The sequence below is a fragment of the Lemur catta genome, chromosome 12, assembly GCF_020740605.2.
Source record: "Lemur catta isolate mLemCat1 chromosome 12, mLemCat1.pri, whole genome shotgun sequence".
NCBI classification, from domain to species: domain Eukaryota; kingdom Metazoa; phylum Chordata; class Mammalia; order Primates; family Lemuridae; genus Lemur; species Lemur catta.
The window spans coordinates 31,937,708-31,958,722 of NC_059139.1; the positions used below are offsets into that span (position 1 = coordinate 31,937,708).

The 21,015-nt window shown below is 38.9% G+C and overlaps 1 protein-coding gene across 1 annotated transcript in view; it reads left to right on the top strand.

Moving 5' to 3' along the window:
• The window catches only part of ITGA2 (integrin subunit alpha 2), a 92,014-nt gene extending 77,394 nt beyond the window's left edge, over nucleotides 1-14,620 (top strand). The window contains exons 22-30 of the mRNA XM_045565931.1: nucleotides 37-113; nucleotides 198-281; nucleotides 4,139-4,241; nucleotides 5,729-5,839; nucleotides 7,035-7,139; nucleotides 7,470-7,583; nucleotides 10,746-10,835; nucleotides 13,564-13,680; nucleotides 14,184-14,620. Coding sequence (XP_045421887.1) covers nucleotides 37-113; nucleotides 198-281; nucleotides 4,139-4,241; nucleotides 5,729-5,839; nucleotides 7,035-7,139; nucleotides 7,470-7,583; nucleotides 10,746-10,835; nucleotides 13,564-13,680; nucleotides 14,184-14,264 — 882 coding nt within the window. The 3' untranslated portion in view covers nucleotides 14,265-14,620. The remainder of the gene's footprint in view (nucleotides 1-36; nucleotides 114-197; nucleotides 282-4,138; nucleotides 4,242-5,728; nucleotides 5,840-7,034; nucleotides 7,140-7,469; nucleotides 7,584-10,745; nucleotides 10,836-13,563; nucleotides 13,681-14,183) is intronic.
• Nucleotides 14,621-21,015: the final 6,395 nt, after the last annotated feature.

Sequence of the window (21,015 nt, forward strand, 5' to 3'; positions counted from 1 at the left end):
GCATCATAGATTGATAAATTTTAATTTTGTATATAGGTGACTTTTACTATTAACTTCGACTTCAATCTTCAAAACCTTCAAAATCAGGCATCTCTCAGTTTCCAAGCCTTAAGGTAAAACAACGAAGTCATGAATTGATGATGGATGGCTTTTATAATATTTTTCTTTAAGTAATTTCCTAATGCTTGTCTCAATAGTGAAAGCCAAGAAGAAAACAAGGCAGATAATTTGGTCAAGCTCAAAGTTCCTCTTTTGTATGATGCTGAAATTCACATAACAAGGTAGGTGAAGCAATGGAGACCCTATTACCACCGACACCACTCCAATTTAGAACACATTTCGCTAGTGACTAAAGAAGTTCTCTATATGCACGTTCCTAACTGAAGAATTTGAATTACAATGTCTCCCCCTTGTCAACTAAAACAGGAGTCTGCAGACAGATGGGTCTCTAGGAAAACCTTGAGTGATTTTAGGTTTATTGACTGAGAACAGCACCAGAAAGGCAGAGAAATAACCCTTTTGCCACATGTCACGGGCACATTCCTCTGCAGGCCCTCAGGGGAGCTATTAATAAAAACCTCCCCAAGATGTTGAAAGAGAACTCTCAAGGGTCCTGAGAGTTGCTGGCACTTTTTCCTCATTGTCTAATTCCTACTGTATATGAGATCTCAAGCAGTATCCCCATTCCTGGAAATTGATGCCCCAAGCACAATGCTTTGCACATAGTAGGTTCACAGAAAATATTGAATTTAGTCACAAATTGAATATCTAGATCTAGTCTAGTTTCTGCATAATTTCCTAACAAAACAGATTGGGGTTTTCTTCCATTCAGGAGTAAATGAGGGGTTTTCTGAAGGAGGTCACCCATGAAGAAATGCTTTCTTCCCTTTCTTTTCCTGCCCAAAGCAAGTAAACTTGAGAGCAGCTATCAAAATGGTACTGGTTGAGACCAGCTACCTTGAATTGTTCAGAGAAAAAGGTGTCTTGGGAAGTGGGTAACATACAAGTACCATGGGTACTGAGGGTTGATAGGTTGGTATTGTCTTAATTCACACTTAGAAGTGAAGCAAGCTCATGACACAGACACACAGGAGCACAGATGGGCAGGTGCATGGGCCACCAGGGATGCCCACCTCCAAGGGTGGCAACCAGACTTCTCTACCTGGTGAAGCACTGAGGAAGATTAATGACCTATGAAAAACAAGCTACAGTGTTTTCCGAAGAAGTCCAATGACAGCAGGTTTTTCAAACTTCTACCACATCACCCTAGCCCCTAAAAGCATGGAATTTGTAGATCATCCAATATAGATCACTGAGCAAAAACAAAAAGGAAAATATGTCATCATGTCTAGAGCTTGAGACACATGAGCAGAGATGAAAAGAATGCTTCTGTATTAAGTGAGTTGCAAACAGCAAAGCAGAAGCAAAATACAGTCCAAGTCATTCATCTCTGAAAAATTCATCAGTACCTGCAGACTTTAAAGGAACCCCACTTGCTAAAATAAGTAACTAAAAACAAATGCAACCAAAGAGATTGATACTGTCCCATTATCTGGATTTTTTTTTCTTCTTCCTTACATTGATTCTTTCTTCTGCTCTAAATACTTTTTGTATCATTTAAATCATTCCACTTTCCCACCATGGCCAATTTTTTTAGGGGAGTGTGTGTGTGTGTGTATGTGTGTGTGTGTGTGTGTGTGTGTGTTTAGAGATAGGGTATCGTTCCATCACCCAGGTTGAATTGCAGTGGCATCATCATAGCTCACTTCAGCCTCCAACTCCTGGGTACAAGTGATCCTCCTGCCTCAGCCTACCAAGTAGCAGGTACTACAGGTGCGTGCCATTATGCCTGGCTAAATATTTTTTATCTTTTTTGTAGAGATTAGGTCTCTCTATGTTACCCAGACTGGTCTCAAACTCCTGGCCTGAAACAGTCCTCCCGCCTCAACCTCCCAAAGGGCTGTGACTACCGGCATGAGTTACCACATCTGTCATTTTTCAGATATTTTAACAACAAATAGTTTGAAATGGGACTTCACTTTTACTAATGAATGTCTTAGCTATGTATTTTTGTGATGGTAACTTGGATTCTAATATATGCTAATATTCTTTAAAATATATCATATAGTCAAAAAATTTAGCATGGAGAATTATAAAGAACAAAAGCTAAAATGGCTCTTAATCCTACCATCTACAAAACCCAAACATTGCAGAAAGATACACGATGAGAGGTGAAGTCATCCCCTCCCTTCCTTCCCTTGTTCCACTCCCTACAGGAGACGAATAAGACTGTTTTCAGAATACCTTCCAGATACAGGGTTTGCTTTTCTACCAGATGTGTGCATGTAACATGCACACAGATACATACACATATGTGCACATACACATTTTATTTGCCCAAAATGAACCTTGCTTTTTACATACTCTTCTGTACCTTGCTTTTTACGTAACTTTAGAGAAGTTTTCATATTGCACACAGATTTAACTTATATTATGCTAGTCCTGGCTGGATCATAATTTATGTAGCCAACACAATATTAATGAGATATTTGGTTGTTTTGCATTTTTATTTTGTGTTTAATCATATAAGCACTGCTGCTAAAAAAATTTTTTTAATAGACATCTTAGCAAACTTTTGAAAAAGCTTCCTATTTATTGAGTGTAACCCTTAGCAACAACTTTGATACTACATAGCTGTGAAGTTGCATTGTACAAATATGATGGGTGAGAAATAGTTAAATAGTATTTCTTCAAGATCCCCCTCCCCAGCATAGCTAACTGCTATCACAAATATATTGATGACCACTTAAGTAATTTAAAGAACACTTAAGTAACAAATGGCAAAATATCAGATCTCTTTAAAATGCAAAAGCAGAACATACTAATTTAGAAACTGGTCCTATTTAGGAGCTCACACAAAGATCATCTGGAAAGCAAAGGAAATAATTCATGCACATATAGCCAAGCTTTCTGTTTCAAGACTAGTCAGTATTCCTATTTTCCACATCAGGCTGACAAATCATTGTTTCCTCTCATATATAACCTTGACAAATACCACATCTATCCAAATCTCCCTATGACATAGTTTCCTTTTGAGAATTTGGAAAAAAAATTAAAGCATAAAAGAGAAAGACAAGGTTTTAGTAAAGAAAACAACAAATTTTTCTCCCTCAGAAAATGTGTAGCTCAGTTTTTTAAAGAAATACAATCAACACCCTATAATTAAGGTAAATTGTCCAGTGGGAATAAATGAAGAAAATGTACACAGAGCTTCTCAAACTCTACTCTCACCACTTGCCCCTTAATCCCCACCCAAAGAAGCTACCCTGGTTGGAATCCCACCTCAGAGCCCCAGAAATGAGTGAGGGGAAGGGAGGTCTCCAGTTTCATTCTAGTCTGAGTAGTCCTGTGGGGGTTCCTCTGACCTAGTCATCACTTTGCTTGCAGACCTTAGTTGGAAATCCCAAGCAAAAGGGTCAGGATCAGTCCAAAGCCTTTAGGTCTAGTCTAATAAAACTTCTGGGTCAACCATCTTAAAAGTGGTCTCCAGTGGTGGAAACAGATTTGACCAACCCCAATTCAGACCTAAACCATTTGAGTTGGTTTGGAACTAGAGAAGGATAGGAAGAAGGAATTAAAAACAATGTATACCATGTTTCACAGACATCCAGTAATGAATATTGCAGCAGCTAATACCCAGTACTCTTATCATTGTATTTCAGCCACACAAAGTGGAAAACCCCTGGCTTATAAATGCATTCATCCAGCCAACACAGGCTCAGTATCCACTATATTGACATACTAGTCAATATAACAGCAATCTTGAGAGGAATTCTACTATCAGTTCTAAAGTAATACTTTTGTACTTATTTTAGAAATTTGACAACTTATAAACCTATAAGGTATAGACTCTTAGCAGAAAGCCCATGAAGGGATTGTTTTGGAAGGAATTTATGTTAGTCTTTGAAACATGCATCGGACCATAAGCCATTAACAAGCATTTATTTTCATTTAGTGCTTTTGCAACTAAAATTAAACTTTTACTTATAAGCTATAAGATGCTTAAATAAAAGAAATATTAAGCTTTGAGAACAACAGTAAAACTAAAATATCTGGCTTTACCACCATCATCCAACAGATCCACCAACATAAATTTTTATGAAGTCTCCTCGGATGGGAAGGTTCCTTCTATTGTGCATGATTTTGAAGATATTGGTCCAAAATTCATCTTCTCCCTTAAGGTTGGTAAGCCTGTCATAAGGATGACAAATCCAGGAGAAAGGGGGAAGAAAAAAAATGAGTCTGGGAAGAGAATAATAAAGTAAAAGGAAATTGGAATACACCAGTGATTCTCAAAGGTTCACCACCTGGAGGAATTGTTAAAACACAGATTACGGGGGCTTCATTCCCAGAGTTTCTGATTCAGTAGGTCTGGGGTGGGTCTAAAAATTTGCATTTCTAACAAGTTCCCTGGTGATGCGTCTGCTGGTGGTTCAGGTGCCATGCTTTTTGAGAACCACTAGGATAGATCATAGATTTGTAAACAACTGGATTTGTGCATAGTTATGTGTCCTGGGTAAGGGATAATTGATATATTTTAAAGGCAAATGTTCAACATTAATCAACATAGCATTACTATAATGGTATGGCCATGGGTAAAAGTGTTTGGAATATAATTATTATGCCAATTTAAACTTGGATACCACTTCTGTTTGAGAAGTTTACTATTTGTATACAAATATGGCTTTTGTACAGTCATACTAGGTAGTATCTAAAAATATCTTTGAATCAAATTCTATTGGGTATTAGTAAACAATTATTAATCTAAGGAGTATTGGTTACATAAAGGGAAATTAATTTGTGAAATAATGAATATTTTATAATATAATAAAGTTACAGAACTTTGGAAAGTAAAAAGAATTCACCCACCACTCTAAGTCAATACGATTTTATTTTTGTACATTTTTTACTAGTTCATTACAAGGTTGCAGTTTTATGATTTAAAAAATCTATTTAAAAAATCTTTAAAAGTATCTTGATTTGTGATCCAGATACTAGAATTTATAAAATGTGAATGGTATTTGGCAACTATGTTCTTTCCATCAATTTGTAGTAGTAATAAAATAACATTCACAGAGAGTGTATTGAGTATCAGCCATTGTATCAAGTACTTTACGTATGTTACCACCATTTAATTCCCAAATCAGTTATGAGGTTGGTTCTGTTATTATTTCTAGGGATGTTATTTAAAATATTTAACAACCAGTAGGGTATGAGCCCTGCCAATTAGAACAGAAACCCTACCAGTGAGAACAGTGCCCTGTATCAGCACGTAGCTGCTGAATTTCTCATTATCTTTATTTTAGAAATGAAAAAAAAAGAAGCACAGAGAGGTCAAATTCCTTGCCCAAGCCACACTTCTAGTCAGTGGCAGAGTGGGACCCCACTCTCTGGCAGCCCAACTCCACAGATGGTGTTTTTTAACTATTTATGCCACATCTCTCAAGTTGCAAATTATTTACCCATCAAAGTTGTAGATGTTGAGTTTTTTCCATTAAAAGGTGAGACAGAAGGACCCAAATATGCCTATGAAGTGATCACTCACCTTCATATAGACTCAATCTTACCACTGTATAGATGTCCATCCTCAACACAGGGGTTATTGATCACTTTCCTTGCATCTTGTACATCCTGTAGCAGTACCAGCATGTTTTATTCCCTTACGTAGGTGACAACAGGAAGTGTTCCAGTAAGCATGGCATCTGTAATCATCCACATCCCTCAGTACACCAAAGAAAAGAATCCACTGATGTATCTGACTGGGGTGCACACAGACCAGGTAAGGATACCAAAATTGCCTATAAACATGTGCACTTTCAAGATGGAAATAACCCATGAAGTTGGGATGATTGTGTCTGACATCTTACACATAGAAAATAATCCCTATGCATCCTGCATGCCAGGTAACTAGCAGTTAATGTCATGTTAGAAACAGAATATTGTTACAAGAAAACAAGTATCTGAGTCTAAGGGTTTACAGGTGGCAGAAATTATTCCAAAAGCCCCATTTTGGCCAATTGAAGATCTGACTTTGATGGGCCTTGTTAAGAAAAGACCAGGAAGTGAGAGGTTGAACCTATGGTGGAAGCATAGTAGATCTACGGCACAATTAGTAGCTGGTCTTCAAGCAGCCAGCCTGGACTTTCTCCTGGTAATACTCACCCCTGGCTGTTCATTTTAGTCACTCATGTTGCTTTTTAACTAAGAGCCATGCCCAGATCCATCCTAGGCAATTAACTCAGAATCTCTAGAGATAAGACTCTAACACTGGTGTTTTTCTTTAAAAGCTCCCCAGGAGGTTCTAGCATGCAGCCGGAGCTAAGAAGCACTGCTCTAGCCAAGCCCTTTGACATTGGCTCACCTTTAGTCCAGCACTTAGCTGGTTCTACCGTCATGTTACTCCTGTAGTGTGCATAAGGGACTGTAGGAAATCAGAATCCTAAAAAGTTCCACAGAAAAGAACTCCAAATTAAATCAGTCTATTGCTATTGCAAATTTGCCTTAGCACATACGGGCTACTTTTTTTTTTTTTTTTTTTAAGACAGAGTCTTTGTCACCCCAGGTAGAGTGCAGTGGTGTCATCATAGCTCACTGTAACCTCGTTCTGTCTCAGCCTCCCAAGTAGCTGGGACTACAGGCACACACCAACCCACCCAGCTAATTTCTTCTATTTTTGGAAAAGACAAGTCTCGCTCTTGTCCAGACTAGTCTCGAACTCATGACCTCAAGCAATCCTCCTGCTTTGGCTTCCCAGAGTGCTGGGATTACAGGCATGAGTCACTGAGTCTGGCCACATATGCGCTATTCTTACAGTTTACCTTAGTGATCACAAGGAGTGTGGCCAGGTCAGTGCAGTTGAAAGAAGCCTAACAGCCCCTCCCTTCCTCCAACAGGTGACAGTAGGACTTCCTAACATGTTACAAGGAATTAAACCTTTTTGATTCTTAAATCTCATTGGGTGTTCTTCTTTGTAGGCTGGTGACATCAGTTGTAATGCAGATATCAATCCACTGAAAATAGGACAAACTTCTTCCTCTGTATCCTTCAAGAGTGAAAATTTCTGGCACACAAAAGAATTGGTAAGGACAGGTTGAGGTGTGAAAGTTCCCTTCAGCAAGTCACTGTTTTACGTGGAATCAAGGCACTTCTATTCTCCAAACAGCTGATAGTATAGAGTTTTCTTATTTTGCCTTTGATGGCTTACATGAATCAAGATTTAGAAAATACATGCTCAAATATAGGTTATTAGAATTATTGGTTATGCCATTACTTATAAAATTCAAGTTCCAGACTTCATGACATCAAAAGGACTCATGTGAAACTGTGTTTATGCACTGTGCACTTTGGAACATTTATTGTTAATGCCCATACTAATCCTCTCTCTCTTTTATTATTGACTCCCCCATAAGAACTGTAGAACTGCTTCCTGCAGTAATGTTACCTGCTGGCTGAAAGACCTTCACGTGAAAGGAGAATACTTTGTTAATGTGTCTACCAGAATTTGGAATGGGACTTTTGCATCAGTAAGTTTCATTTACGGGATTTATCGATAGCTGGGAAACGTAAGACTTCACTGTCAAAAAGTTCTTCCCCTTTGACAAAATTAGGATTCTGGCTAATGTCAGCAGTGCCCGAATAACCCAGAACAATTTTACCCTGGAAGGCGGTACGTTTCCATCCCTCTCCAATGCCCACCCAACCTGGCTGTGCCTTTCACCTGGGGCACTCGTGAAAGGGTCTGCTTCTGAGACTCCACACCACCTGCTGCATCTGTGGGACAGCCACCTCTGCTGTCCTGGGCCGCAGTGGGTGGCCTGTTTTGTCTCTCCCCATCTTCCCATCTCCACACACCCAAATCAAACCATCTGCCTCTATCTCAGTCCTTGAGCTCTCAGGTAATTGACTGATCTCAAACCACCCAGTAGATGAATCTAGCATAAAGATCCACCTCCCTGTATTGGAGCCAGGGAACCACTCTGCTCTGCTATTTTACACTTTGTCTGATGGAAACAGCCCAGTGATCACACTACTTTGTAAATCATTTCAATCCCCATGAAAAGTTTGAAGTGTCAAAACAACGTCAGTGTTGTTTTTCCATATGGCAGGTGTGAGTCTGCCATAGTGATACTTGCTTTCAGTGGGAATTTTGGTAGCCAGAATTTAGGTCTGGCATGAAAACTGTAAGGATAGACAGCCCTCTGTAAATCCAGCTGCTTGAGTGGCTAGCTATTCCTTTTACCAACACTGGCTCTGATTGAGGTGGCAAAATAGAAATTAGTCTGAAACCTCCTAGGGGGCTTTGTAGCTATCACTGGATTTTTTTTTTAATAATAAATCAGTTCCCAACATGCTTACAACCAGACTCTACTCTCTGTTTTTATTATACCATTTTATGATCCTTCCAATAAACTCCACTCCTTGCTACAGAGGTTTGTGTGAGATTAGAGAACTGAGCTCCCTCCAAACTTGTCCTTGGAGTCAAAAAATATAAGCAATATTCTTGGATAAAGACATAGTAGAAAAAAAAAAGTAATAGTGAAAGTTTAGAAAAAAATGCAGAATTTGAGAAAGTGGGGAAGTGAGGAGTTAGCTGGGTTTTCTTTGTGCTTGTTTGCTTTCATTTTGTTTTCTCGTTGGTTGCATTTGCTCCCCAGCCTTCAGGACAGTTCTAAATCCTGTGCTGTGTGAAGCAGGCTCATGGCTGTGCCCCCTTCCCAGCTGCCGCAGCGTGGGGCTCAGTTTTACCGATTGGTTCTTGGCTCCTTGGATTTGAGGAACAAATGTTTTCATAGCAAACTTTGCCAACTGGGAAGGAACGAACACTGACTGTTGTACATCAAAATGCAATCACCCCTGCTCTGTAAAACACATTTGGATTTTCTTGAGTTTGTTTAAAGCTACATCATTTCAACTGTGAGATTTTTTTTAAAGTACCCTGCCAGTGGTCTTCAGAAGCAGCAGTTTCATTTCTGGGAGTAAACTTGTTAGGAAGTGTATTATTTATGCTGTTCCACATGGTTATAACGGTCACACTGAGAAAACACCCTTGAGAGTTGTTGTATGTCAAGTCCTACACATCTTCCTCCTTCATGAAAGGCCAAATGTTTATCCCCACCTTGTTTTCAGCTACTTCAACAGCAAAGTGGTTATTTCTCAGACCACCTAGGAGATCGAGTCTGAAATATGGCTCATTTCCTGTGTAAGAACTCATTAATGTACTGCCTTTTGTCGCCACCCTTTTTCTGATGTAGTGCAAGTCAATTTAACATTTCAAGTAATTTCATCACGAAGTGATTGCTCAGGCCTCCAAATGGATGTCAGTGTTAGCTGCCGTTTGTAAGAAAAAGCCTGATGAATGCCGGCAGGTGTGTTTCTTCACTCTCCCTGTGTGTGGCGCACCTTCCTCTACCTGTTAACCCTGTGAGAAGGGTCTAATCTGGGAGTGTTGTAAGAAAAATTCCTTCATCTTTGATCTCCTGGGACTATGAAGCCAGCATTCACTTAACTGCTACTTGTTTTTTAAACTTAAATCGTTATCAATACTCTTAACGTTCCCCCAATAACATATGTTACTGGCAATCAGAGTTAACCTCTGACGCAATCTTCTATCTTGACAAAATTAAGAGTAACCAGAGACCGAGCCCCAGTGGAAAAGAAATAAATTGCTCACTTTTTGGAAATGCATTCTCTCTTTCTGGCACCCAGATATAGTTTAGCAAATTACCTCATGGAGTATGTTGAATGGTGTGTCCTAGTAACCAGAAAAACTGAGCCCTAGTAGTAAGAGCACATAAGAGTAGCTCTAAAATCTGAGCATTGGATTCTATTTCACAGTGTGCATCAGGCCCAATATTTGCATTATAGATAATACAAAAACAATGAAATATACACATCAATAACATTTCCATTGAAAAAGTTTCTTTTTCTGTAACTAGATAAACTAGATAGAGGAATGGATATAAAATTGTTTCATATTAGGTTAGTGATAACATCAGCATAAAATATATGTCCTTCCTATATGCTTGCCCCAATCCAGTGTTATTTGACGGAAACACTTAAAATTAGGAAATCTGAAATTATTACTGATGTGATACAACATGCAAAAAGTTCAGGGTGTCTGCTGCTGACTTGCATGGTTAAGTTCAAGTACATTAATTTTAAACAGTATCATTTTACACACACACTCCCAGAAGGAAAATTCTCTTCCCTTTTAAATATTGGTTTTCCATTTCCATTATGACTTATTCAGGCAAGTATATAAAAATACCAAGTTTGCAATTTTCTTTCATGTCATGGACTTCACTATGAAGTTTTAAAAAATCTGAACTATGATCTTTTCCAGTTAACATTTGTTTTTAAGCCCTTGTTTTTCACCCCTATTTTCAAGTTCAAATACCACCAGGGAGATACGTTAACTTGCTGATGTCTGGATCCCATCCCAGAGATTTGGTTTGATTTGAGGCGGCAGGGCCTGGTCATCTGCATGTTTTAAAAGTTCTCCAGGTCCTTCTGATGAGCAGTCACACTACCTAGCACTGGTTTAAGCACACAAAAATTCTTGACTCTTCAGAGTTGGCATTTGATCTTGTCACTTTCCACCAGCAAAGAAAGAAATCATAAACATGCCAGGTTTTCTGCATTCACTGCTGCTAGAATAAAATATATTCTTTATTCTTATGTTCCAGTCAACCTTCCAGACAGTACAGCTGATGGCAGCTGCAGAAATCAACACCTATAACCCGCAGATATATGTTATTGAAGATAACACTGTCACGGTGAGTGTATCACACCCCTCGTGGTGAACATTAGAGTCTATGATAGTCATTCCATCGCTGAAAACCTGGAATAGTCATTCTTCTCACCTACATGTATCTAGAAGTATCTGACTGAAACTTTAAGAATCTGATGGTTATTATGTTAAACTTTTGGCAAGGGTGCTTGCTACTCACAAAGTTCAGTGACGTATGTCCCCCTCCATGCCGCACTTCCCCTACCCGCCCCCCAGCCCCCGTTGGCAAGGCTGGCCTTCCTATAAGTGGTGATCCAATGAAAGGCACAACAAAAGGGGCCCCCTCTCTTGTTTGGGACTCCATGGTGTCTCTTCTCCATGCCTAAACTAGCACCACCAGTTCTTCCTTTCTCCTCATGTTTACACAAAACTGTCTAGATGTTAGGCTGCAAAGGCTACATCATGCTTATTTAAATCATAAATTATATTTCAGAGTATTTTTTAAAGAGAAGTGCTGCAGCATGCTTAATAAGGTTTTTTTTAATAATACTCTTTACAATTAGACACTGACACTGTATGACATGCCCATTCATTAGGTCTTACATTCTAGAAAACTATAAATGCTCCCCTTCATAAAAAAGCTTTTGCAAAGAAATGTACTTTTACAGAAAACAAAGGCTCTCTGTTCTAAGAGCTGGCACAAGACAATTTTCCTTTGCACTGAAACTCTGGTTAGAATATGCCATATTTAGATACAGTGGGATTTCCATGCCCAGCTAATCTGCTGGCAGAGCCCCGAGCATTTTCCTCCCGATGCTTGTATTAGGAGTTGGAAGCCAGTTCAAGACTCTGCCCCCAGAGCCAGGATGGCAGTTGGCCTCAGTCCGCTGCTGCAGCCCACAGACTTAGTTAAAGAGGCAATGGCCCCGTGAACTCTGGACCTCACTCAATGCCTGCGAGTAGAGCTCACAGCACTGCTGCTCCACTCCTGTCCCAGAGAAAATGATTCAACACAACAGAGGACGCTTTTCTGCTTCTGGTTTAGAAGCCTCAGTGAAAGCCCACACCCTCTCTCCACAGGCTGGGGCCTGGAAAATCAGAAATGGAGCCAAAGGAAATGTGGACTTCAATTCAAAGTGCTATGAATTTAGCCTAGGGGAAAAGTAGTATAGATTTTTTTTTAAAGCTCACTTTAGAAACATGTAGCATTCAGACAATATGTGGAACTGATGAAGTCTTTGTTTTTTAGAAACTAGTATTAAATATATTAACTGGAAATTCAAATGAGGAACTTTAACAAACCCATTAGATTTTTGTTTTCTTGGTTTTGCCTGAGCAATGCTAATAAATAACAGAAGCCAACTACTACTTGTGTCTATGGAAATTTTTTTTTAATCCAAACAATTTGGATAATTTTTTGAATAATGTTTGAATATAAATAACTTTTTTATAGGTAGATAAGTGATTGCTACATTTATTTAAATCCCTGGACCACTTAAAAATCTGATCCACAAAACGTTATACTTGTGGGTTCAGGGACCCCAGATTAGGAAGCCGTGGAACAGGGAGAAGTAGTATATTACTTATTTATTTTTCATTTATTTATTTGTTTGCTCGTTTGTTTGAGACAGAATTCCGTCTGTCCCGCTGGATAGAATACAGTGGCGTGATCATAGCTCACAGCAACCTCAAACTCCTGGGCTCAAGCGACCCTCCTGCCTCAGCCTGCCCCGTAGCTGGGACTACAGGACCAGCTAATTTTTTCTATTTTCAGTAGAGACAGGGTCTTGCTCCTGCTCAGGCTGGTCTCTCACTCCCGAGCTCAAGTGATTCTCTCAGAGTGCTAGGATTACAGGTGTGAGCCCCGAGCCTAGCCCAAGAAAAGTGGGCATATCACTTAATAGTCACTTTATTCATTAATTTATAAAGCCTATTTTAGCTCTTGAAGATACAAATTAGAAGACATATGGTCACGAAGGCCAGCTCCCAGTTTAGTCCAGCCCGTAAATTATGTGACAAAAAGCAGCTCCTCTGCCACTGCAATGTAATGTTAAACCGTCAGAAATTGGAGGTTGGTTCCTTCTTTTGCTTCAAAATATAGCTCTTTAAGAATACTTTGTCAAGAAAATGGTTGACACTCTTTCCCCAATGAAAGAAAAGATCACGATTTTTACTGTTAAGACTCAGGACAGCCGTTCCCTTAGGGCCCTTACAGCCACTGACAGGACCAGAAGAACCCCAAATAGCCTCAGGGACAGCCTTATCACTGAAAGGTCAAGTTGAGCCCTAAGATACTATCTCTACTTTTCAACCTTTGACATCCACCCTTCTTGAGATTTAAGTGAAGTCAGTATTTTAGAAACACAAGACAAGGCTGTTGTTGTTTAATCACGGTGCAGTTGAGTTAATTAGTTTGTGCGCTGACTCCCTTTCCCAAGGCTGTCTGCTTTTTCTGCATGGTGCTTTCCCTGGATGTGAATGCCAGAAAATGAAGCTCATAAACAACCACCTGAGATGCAGCCGTAAAATACTGATGTAGTTAAAAGGAGAAAACAGAACATTAGTTTTCCTTACCTGGACTTCACAGGAGCATTTTCTCTAAAAATTGTTCAGTGTTTGAGGAATGTACAGTGTTTGAGGAATGCCATCAAGAAAAAGTCGTGTCACCTTTCTAGAACCATGGTTCTTCATTCATAAAATTAGAGAATTGTACTAGACCATCTCCTTTTTTTGGTGCCAAAATTAGTAACTCAATTGTGAACATGTATTTACAGATTCCCCTTACGATAATGAAACCCGATGAGAAAGCTGAAGTACCTACAGGAGTTATAGTAGGAAGTATAATTGCGGGGATCCTGTTGCTCTTGGCCTTGGTTGCAGTTTTATGGAAGGTAAAAAAAGTTTCATACTGTAAAATACAGGCTCCTGAAGGCCTCTGTCTTGAATTTGCTTGCAAAACAGCAGCCTTAGGTTTTATATGGAACCTCCTATATTATGAGAAAAAAATTATATTATATTATAAATTATAAATTATATTATGAGAAAAAAATGCAAATTTGTTTACAGTTTCTCACTCATGTCTTTGAAAACAACCAGTAAGGATTTTATATTATTTTTTTAACCTTCTTTTCATCCAGAGCCCTGAACATTTTGTTCAGCTTCAGATGGGTAGACTCAAGAGAAATTTAACTTTCTGCAATTCAGCAGAACTCTCTGCATATACATTTCCTCACTAAAGGGGTGAGAGATACCAGGTCAGCAGTCCGCACACCACACTCCCCAGAGCCTCAGGGATTCCCAGAGGGGCCTCAGGGGAAGTGGGCAGCAGGCGGGTCAGAGGCTCCTCAGAGAATAAGCCATGGGTGGTAACAGTTTTACCTCGTCGCCTTTACAGCTCGGTTTCTTCAAAAGAAAATATGAAAAAATGACCAAAAATCCGGATGAGGCTGATGAGACCACAGAGCTCAACAGCTGAACCACCCAGCACGCGTCACCGCAGTGGGAATTGGCAGCATCCCAGCCGGGGTTTGCTGTTTGTGTGAATGGATTTCTTTTTAAAATCCAAGAGTTTTTTTTTATAATATAAAAGGTAAACTAGCCTGGCATTTTAAGAGAAACTGCAGGTCAGTTTGGAATGAATAAATTGTGGGTGGGGGGTAGGGTATAAAGGGTAAAAGACTTACTTTCTATGAGGGGAAAAAAGTAATCTTTAAACTGGCTGGTCCAGAGTTTACATTCTAATGTGCATTGTGTCAGAATCGTGAAATGCTTCCAAGCATGACAAGTTTTAAAGAAAACCTAACTTTCTCAACTTCTTTTGGGAAAAAAAATGCTGTCTTTAAAGTACTTACCTGGAAACAGCAATGACAAAAATGGAAGTACCTGCTATAATAAATAAATATATGTATATAATTTATATTATATATATATAAGTACTTCCACTTGCATATATAATTGTCATGAATATTGATGTTAACAAGAGGGGGGAAAAACACAGGTTGTTTTTCAATTTATGCTGCTCATCCAAAGTTGCCACAGAGGATATTTTAAGTGATGATTTTATTTATAAACTAGGTAAAATTTGCTTGGTTCCTTTCAGCCCACAGCTGCCTCTTCAGAGTCCCATCCTGCTTTAATTGTCAAAACGTGCTTGAATAACTGACCAGAGTTTACAGTATAGCTCCTACTGAGGAAATCTCCATTTATGTTGGGGTAGGGGCAGTTTAGAGGCCAAGGCACAAAACTTTGCTTAAAACACATAATAGAACAACATTTATGGAAAATCTCTGCCTGCTGGAGGCCTAGACTGTGGCAGAGGAAAGAAAAGTAGGAAATTTCCTTTCTCTTTTAGGATGCACACAACAGCTCCCTTTTAGGACTTGATTAGGTAGCTGGCAGGGACCCAGTGAATTTTTGAAAGGCGAGTAATTTCTTTGGCAATGTCCCTTTCCCCTTACTGAACCACTCTCCCTCCCCCTGCAGCCCCCATATTATAGAAGCCCTCTGAAGCCTGCCTTCCTCTCCAGTAGTCCAGAGTTGTCCACCTTCCTTTACCCTTCATCCAAAGCTCCCACTCCCTCGGGACAGCTGCTCTACACCAGGTATTAGGAGGGAAAAAGTCATCAACTGCCATGTGAGTTGTATTTAACTCACACTCGTTTTGAGCCTGGGGCCTCGTGAAGCATATGTAACTCACACGTCTCTTCACCTTGGGAGCTGTGAGAACTATTTTTCAAGTTGCATATAACTCTACTTGGATAACTGTGGTAATTCTACGAAAAAAAAAAAGTTGCATGTAACTCATGCACAGACAACAAAAAATAACAAATTTTTCATTAAATTAAAAAGGATCATTTTGTTTTTGAAGTTTGTAGTCTATTTTCATAATAAAACACCGTGGCCTCATGGAAAAAACAATTTTTTTTTCTAGTGTGGCAGTCAATGTGTTAATTCACAAACTTGTGTGAATCACTGTATAAACTCCTTAACTTCAGGGAGCTATTTTCACTTATTGCTAAACAAGTAAGAAAACTAAGCCTGAGTGAATTTCTAAATTTTGGAATTTCAGGCAGTGTAATCAAGGTAAAGCAAAACATCTCAGGATTTCACAGAAAGTTACATACAAGGTATTGGAAACCACCAAATTAGCAGGTGCACTGTGTGTGCTTGTCTTGTTTCCAGAGTACTTAAACTTCCATAAGAGAGAGTGTTCACTTGGGCAAGCTGGTTCAAAATGTAGATCCTATAATTCTTATTTGGTCAGGGTGGGATAAAGCCCAGTAATCTTCATATTAACAAGCACCCCAGTCATTATGATGTAAATGGACCACACTGAGGAAACTCCACCCATTTCTACTTTTCTCGGCTCTTGAGCACACACATTCTCTAGGAGAGACTTGGAGGAAAAGGGCAATGGAAACTATTTTATGTCAGACACTACATACCTAAAGCTTTGAGGACAACTCCTCAACCTCCATAAACTTCAGCATCCTCATTATAAAATGGGATGACTGGGCTGGAGCACAGCAGTGATGCTTTCAGTTTGAAAAGTCTATCATCTGGATTTCCTATAATGCAATAGAAAATCCTCCAAGAGTTTGACTTGGGAAAGACGTCAGAGGAAAACAGGGATCTGCCCTGTGCGTGTATGAATGGCTGTGACTGCCCTCCCGGGCCGGCCCGTGTGGGCAGTCCAGAGCTATATGGACTGTTTAATGATTTACCTTGTGTTTGACAAAGCAAAACAAACAAACAAAACAATTAGCCATAAAACGTCAGGGGGTTATAGCAAAAACAGCATGGTACTCTGTAGTCAGGTGTGCCAGAGCCCAAATCTTTTAACAGCTGTGTGAATTCACTGTTTCATTCCAACCACAATTTTATTTAAAAAGAGCAGAGAAACTAGTCATTAGGTTGATAAAGAATATTTAATAAACCATGTAACTACTGTATATATACATACTAGTTTCCCAATGTGCTATACAAAGAAATATAGCACATCAGTCCTTTTATTTTATTCTGCCTCACCTTGCTCAGATAAGTTCTTAAACTAAGGTCACATACACACATTGAGCTTGAGAACTCTGACTAAGCCTCGCCTTAAGTAGTCAGCGTCGATTACACAGTTTCCAGGAAGTAGCTGGATTACTGTAAAGTAAAATATTAGCCACTTGTCTCCACACCACTTATCACACTAGGGGAGGGTTTCTCAACCTGGGCACTACTGTCATTTTGGACCAGGTGATTCTTCCTCATCGAGGACTGCCCTGTGCCTTGTAGGATGTTTAGCAGCATTGCTGGCCTCTATTAGAAGCCAGGTAGCATCTTCCCCCTGCAGTTGTGACTATCAAAAGATGTCTCCAGACATTGTCAAGTGCCTCCTGGGAGGAGTACTTCTCAAGCACTTTTAAGCAAAGGCGACTATTTATTTAAGAAATTAAGGGGAACAAAACATTCTTTTAAAGGAAAGTTATGTCTTTCTATTCATATTATACTTTTGCTTTAAAAGTAGAGTAGAGGTTGTAAAAGACGTCATGTTAAAATTTCCATTTCATAAATGGTGTATAGACAAGGCCTATAGAATGAGATAAAAATTCTGAGTTGCTTCATGCATGGCTGCCACACAAGCATTATAAAATAGTAACATAGTAAAGTAGCTTGATGAAGAAACCACATTGAGATTTAAAATTGTGCATCACTCATTTCAGCAGCAAAGTAATAACTCCTAATTGGACAGAAATTTTTTCTAGCTGGCAATGTTCTGTAAAATAGTGAAAGTTATGTATTAACTGTGAAGAGTAAGGAAAACTAAAGCAATTTATTATAGTCTCGCAAGTGATTATACTAAAAATTATTAAAAGAGGTATAATTTTGTAATATAGCTATCCTGATATAAGCTTTAACCCAATATATGAAAATCTCATAAATGAGGACATCATTAAACAGAAGAGCAGAATTTCTTAAACTGTGCTTCCAGATTCATCTTTAATATTTCACTGTGCACATAACATGATTGTATACACAAGTTTCTAGGACTATGCGCTTCATGTACATTCAGGCATACCTGTTTTAATCAATTTGAAAGATTAATTTAAACATCTAGAGGTGAAAGATAAATACATGGGTAAATTTTGAAATAAATAAAAATATTAACTAGTTCTTTGAACTTTAAAAATGAAAATGTAGCCATTATGTAAATATAGTTTCATATGTACCTGATTTATTTTGACAGAGGAAGTCAAAATATAAATGTATATATTGCACAACTGTTAGAATTGTATATTTTTTAAAGAAGAAATTGTCTTGAATATTTTCTTTCAGATATAATGCGTAAGTCTTTAAGATGTGATATAAGTATGTTTGCTGTTTTTGATTAAATAAATGTATATATTTTTTCTCTCCACTAAAACTATAAACATAAATATATGCTTGTTTGTATATCAAGTTGCACAAATCATTTGATTTCTGAGAAACAGAAATCAAATTAGAGTAGAAATTAACATAAATTGTCTTTCTCATGGCACAGTAAGAGAATCAAACAGAAAAAGTTTTATTTAATTGTATACCACTCTTTTCATACCACATTATAGAATATCATTAAAATTGTTTTGAAAATAAAGCTATTTGCTTTGGGGTTTTTTTTTGTTGTTGTTTTTTTGTTTGTTTGTTTGTTTGTTTTTTGAGACGGAGTCTTGCTCTTTGCCTGGGCTACAGTGCCATGGCATCAGCCTAGCTCACAGCAACCTCAAACTCCTGGGCTCAGGGGATCCTTCTGCCTCAGCCTCCCAAGTAGCCAGGACTACAGGCATGTGCCACCATGCCCAGCTAATTTTTTTCTATATAGTTTTAGTTGTCTAGCTAATTTCTTTCTATTTTTAGTAGAGCCGGGGGGGGGGGGGGGGGGGGGCAGTCTCACTCTTCCTCAGGCTGGTCTTGAACACCTGACCTTGAGCGATCCTCCCACCTCGGCCTCCCACAGTGCTACGATTACAGGTGTGAGCCACCACGCCCCGCCTTCCTTTGGGTTTTGATTTTTACAACTTATACATTTTATATTTATGTACTCGCTTCCTTCAAAACACATTCAAGACTAAATTTAAGAAGACTGAGTATGTAACTAGCCATAGGTATCCAGTCTGTTACATTTCTAGCATCAACCACAAGCATGTTTTGCAGGAGCCTTAAACTGCCTTCAAAGTTTACAGACTTAGAGTAAAGCCTTGCTCCTGTTACAAAACCCAAATCTCAGGTGCCACCCAGAACTACTACATTCAAATTGGAAGTTTAACAAGATCCCCAGGTGATTCACATTACATTAACGTTTGACGAGCACTGCTCTAAAGCCCAACTTACCTCTTGAAATAAAATGTACGATAGGAATAGAGATGGAAAAACATCAAACTCCTGCAACATACGAAAGCATCGTCATCTGCACAGTTGGTTTTTTTTTTATTTCAGTAGTAAGAGGATTTAAATATTTTTATTTAAAGATTAGATATGCTGAAATTTGTGCACTGAAATTATAAAATAAGGTACACATCGGGCTCACAGACTGCCATCACTATACAGATGGCAGATTAATGCAAAGGATGGGTGGAAAGTGTGTAAGTGCCACCATTTATACAGATGGACAAATGGCTCCCACTCATTTATCAGGTGCTCTCTCTCATGCCTCCCTGCCCATCCCAATTGTGGTGAACCATCTCATAAAGGCAGTTTACTGCAGCACAACTACCAATAAGTGTGTTTGGTTTATATCTCACATTAAAATACAATGTGGGAGAGCTGGGCACAGTGCTGGGGACCTGTATTCTCAGCTACTCAGGAGGATGAAGCAGGAAGATCGTTTGAGCCCAAGAGTTCAAGGCCAGCCTGGGCAACAGGACTCCATTTCTGAAAAAATAAAATAAAATGTTCAAGAACAGGAGCCTTAGTTGTTTGTTTGTTTTTTTCCACAGAGCAGGTTAGGAAATGCTACTAAAGACCTGTATTAAAGCTACCATTTTGCCCCATACAGTTAAGTGGAAAATAATTTTACATTTACTCACTTTTTAAAAAGTAATTCCTTTTATTTATTCTACAGCACCTGTTAAAAACTACAAATAGTATTTGTTAAAAACTCCTTCCTCATCCTATCATAACTCTTTAATATTTTAAATCAAGATGCCAATTAAAAGTTACACAAAAACAGGGCCTAATTTTCATTTATGGACCACTCCAGCCTGCCTTTAAAGAAAATGGCTACTAAGCTGAACTTTCTGGTTTTATGCAAAATAAAATCAAACACTCATGTTGTTCCTACTATAGCCCTGCCTCTACCCCCCTCTGCTGGATGATCCACCTAACTACATCACACAAATCATTGCCATCTTAATACTAGATAGATGCTCAGTAACTATATAAGATGTCATAGGATGGGAGTGGGGAAGGAAGAGGAGGAGAAAAGTTGGGCTGACCCATGCATTCAGCCAGATACATTTCACACCTGTAAGCATTACAACTACACGTGTGAAGTTTAATATAGGGCACACTGCTTAACACCAATAGCAGTGGTATTCATTCAACAAATATTTGAGTGCACACAGTAAACTCATGTATTGGTTAAGCATTGTAGTGACAAAGTCAAAGTCCCTGATGTCATGAAATTTATAGTCCAGTGATGGCGATAAACTACTAGATATAGTACATCAAGTACCATAACAAAATACAAAGCAGAGGAAGGGGAGAGGACTCCAGTTTTAAATAGGTAGTCAGAGAAGGCTCTCGATGGAGGTAACATTTAATCAGAGACTAAAATGAAGAAGCAGACTATGGGAACACCTGGAGCAAGACAGGAGGTGAGGGCAGGCAGGGGCCCGTGTGTAGGACTGCAGGCCATGGTGAGGACTTTGAGGTCCTAGGGTATGATGAGCTATCAGAGGGTTCTGAGTAGTATGATGAATGATCTAGCAGGAGAGGGAAGACTGCCAACAGAGGGGTGGTCCACAGGCCAAGGCAAAAGTCTAAGAGCATTGGATTGGAGGCTTAGACTATGGAAGTGGCAGTGGAGTAAGGAAGAAGTGACTGGATTCAAGATACATTCAGGAATCCATTTTCTAATTATCCAGTAGGTTCATTTGGGGATCTGAGACCAATCCTCAAACTACTGGCTTCTTAATCACAATTTCTCAAAAAATATTGAAAATATATTGACTCTAAACATATCCAAAGGATGAAAATATCCACAG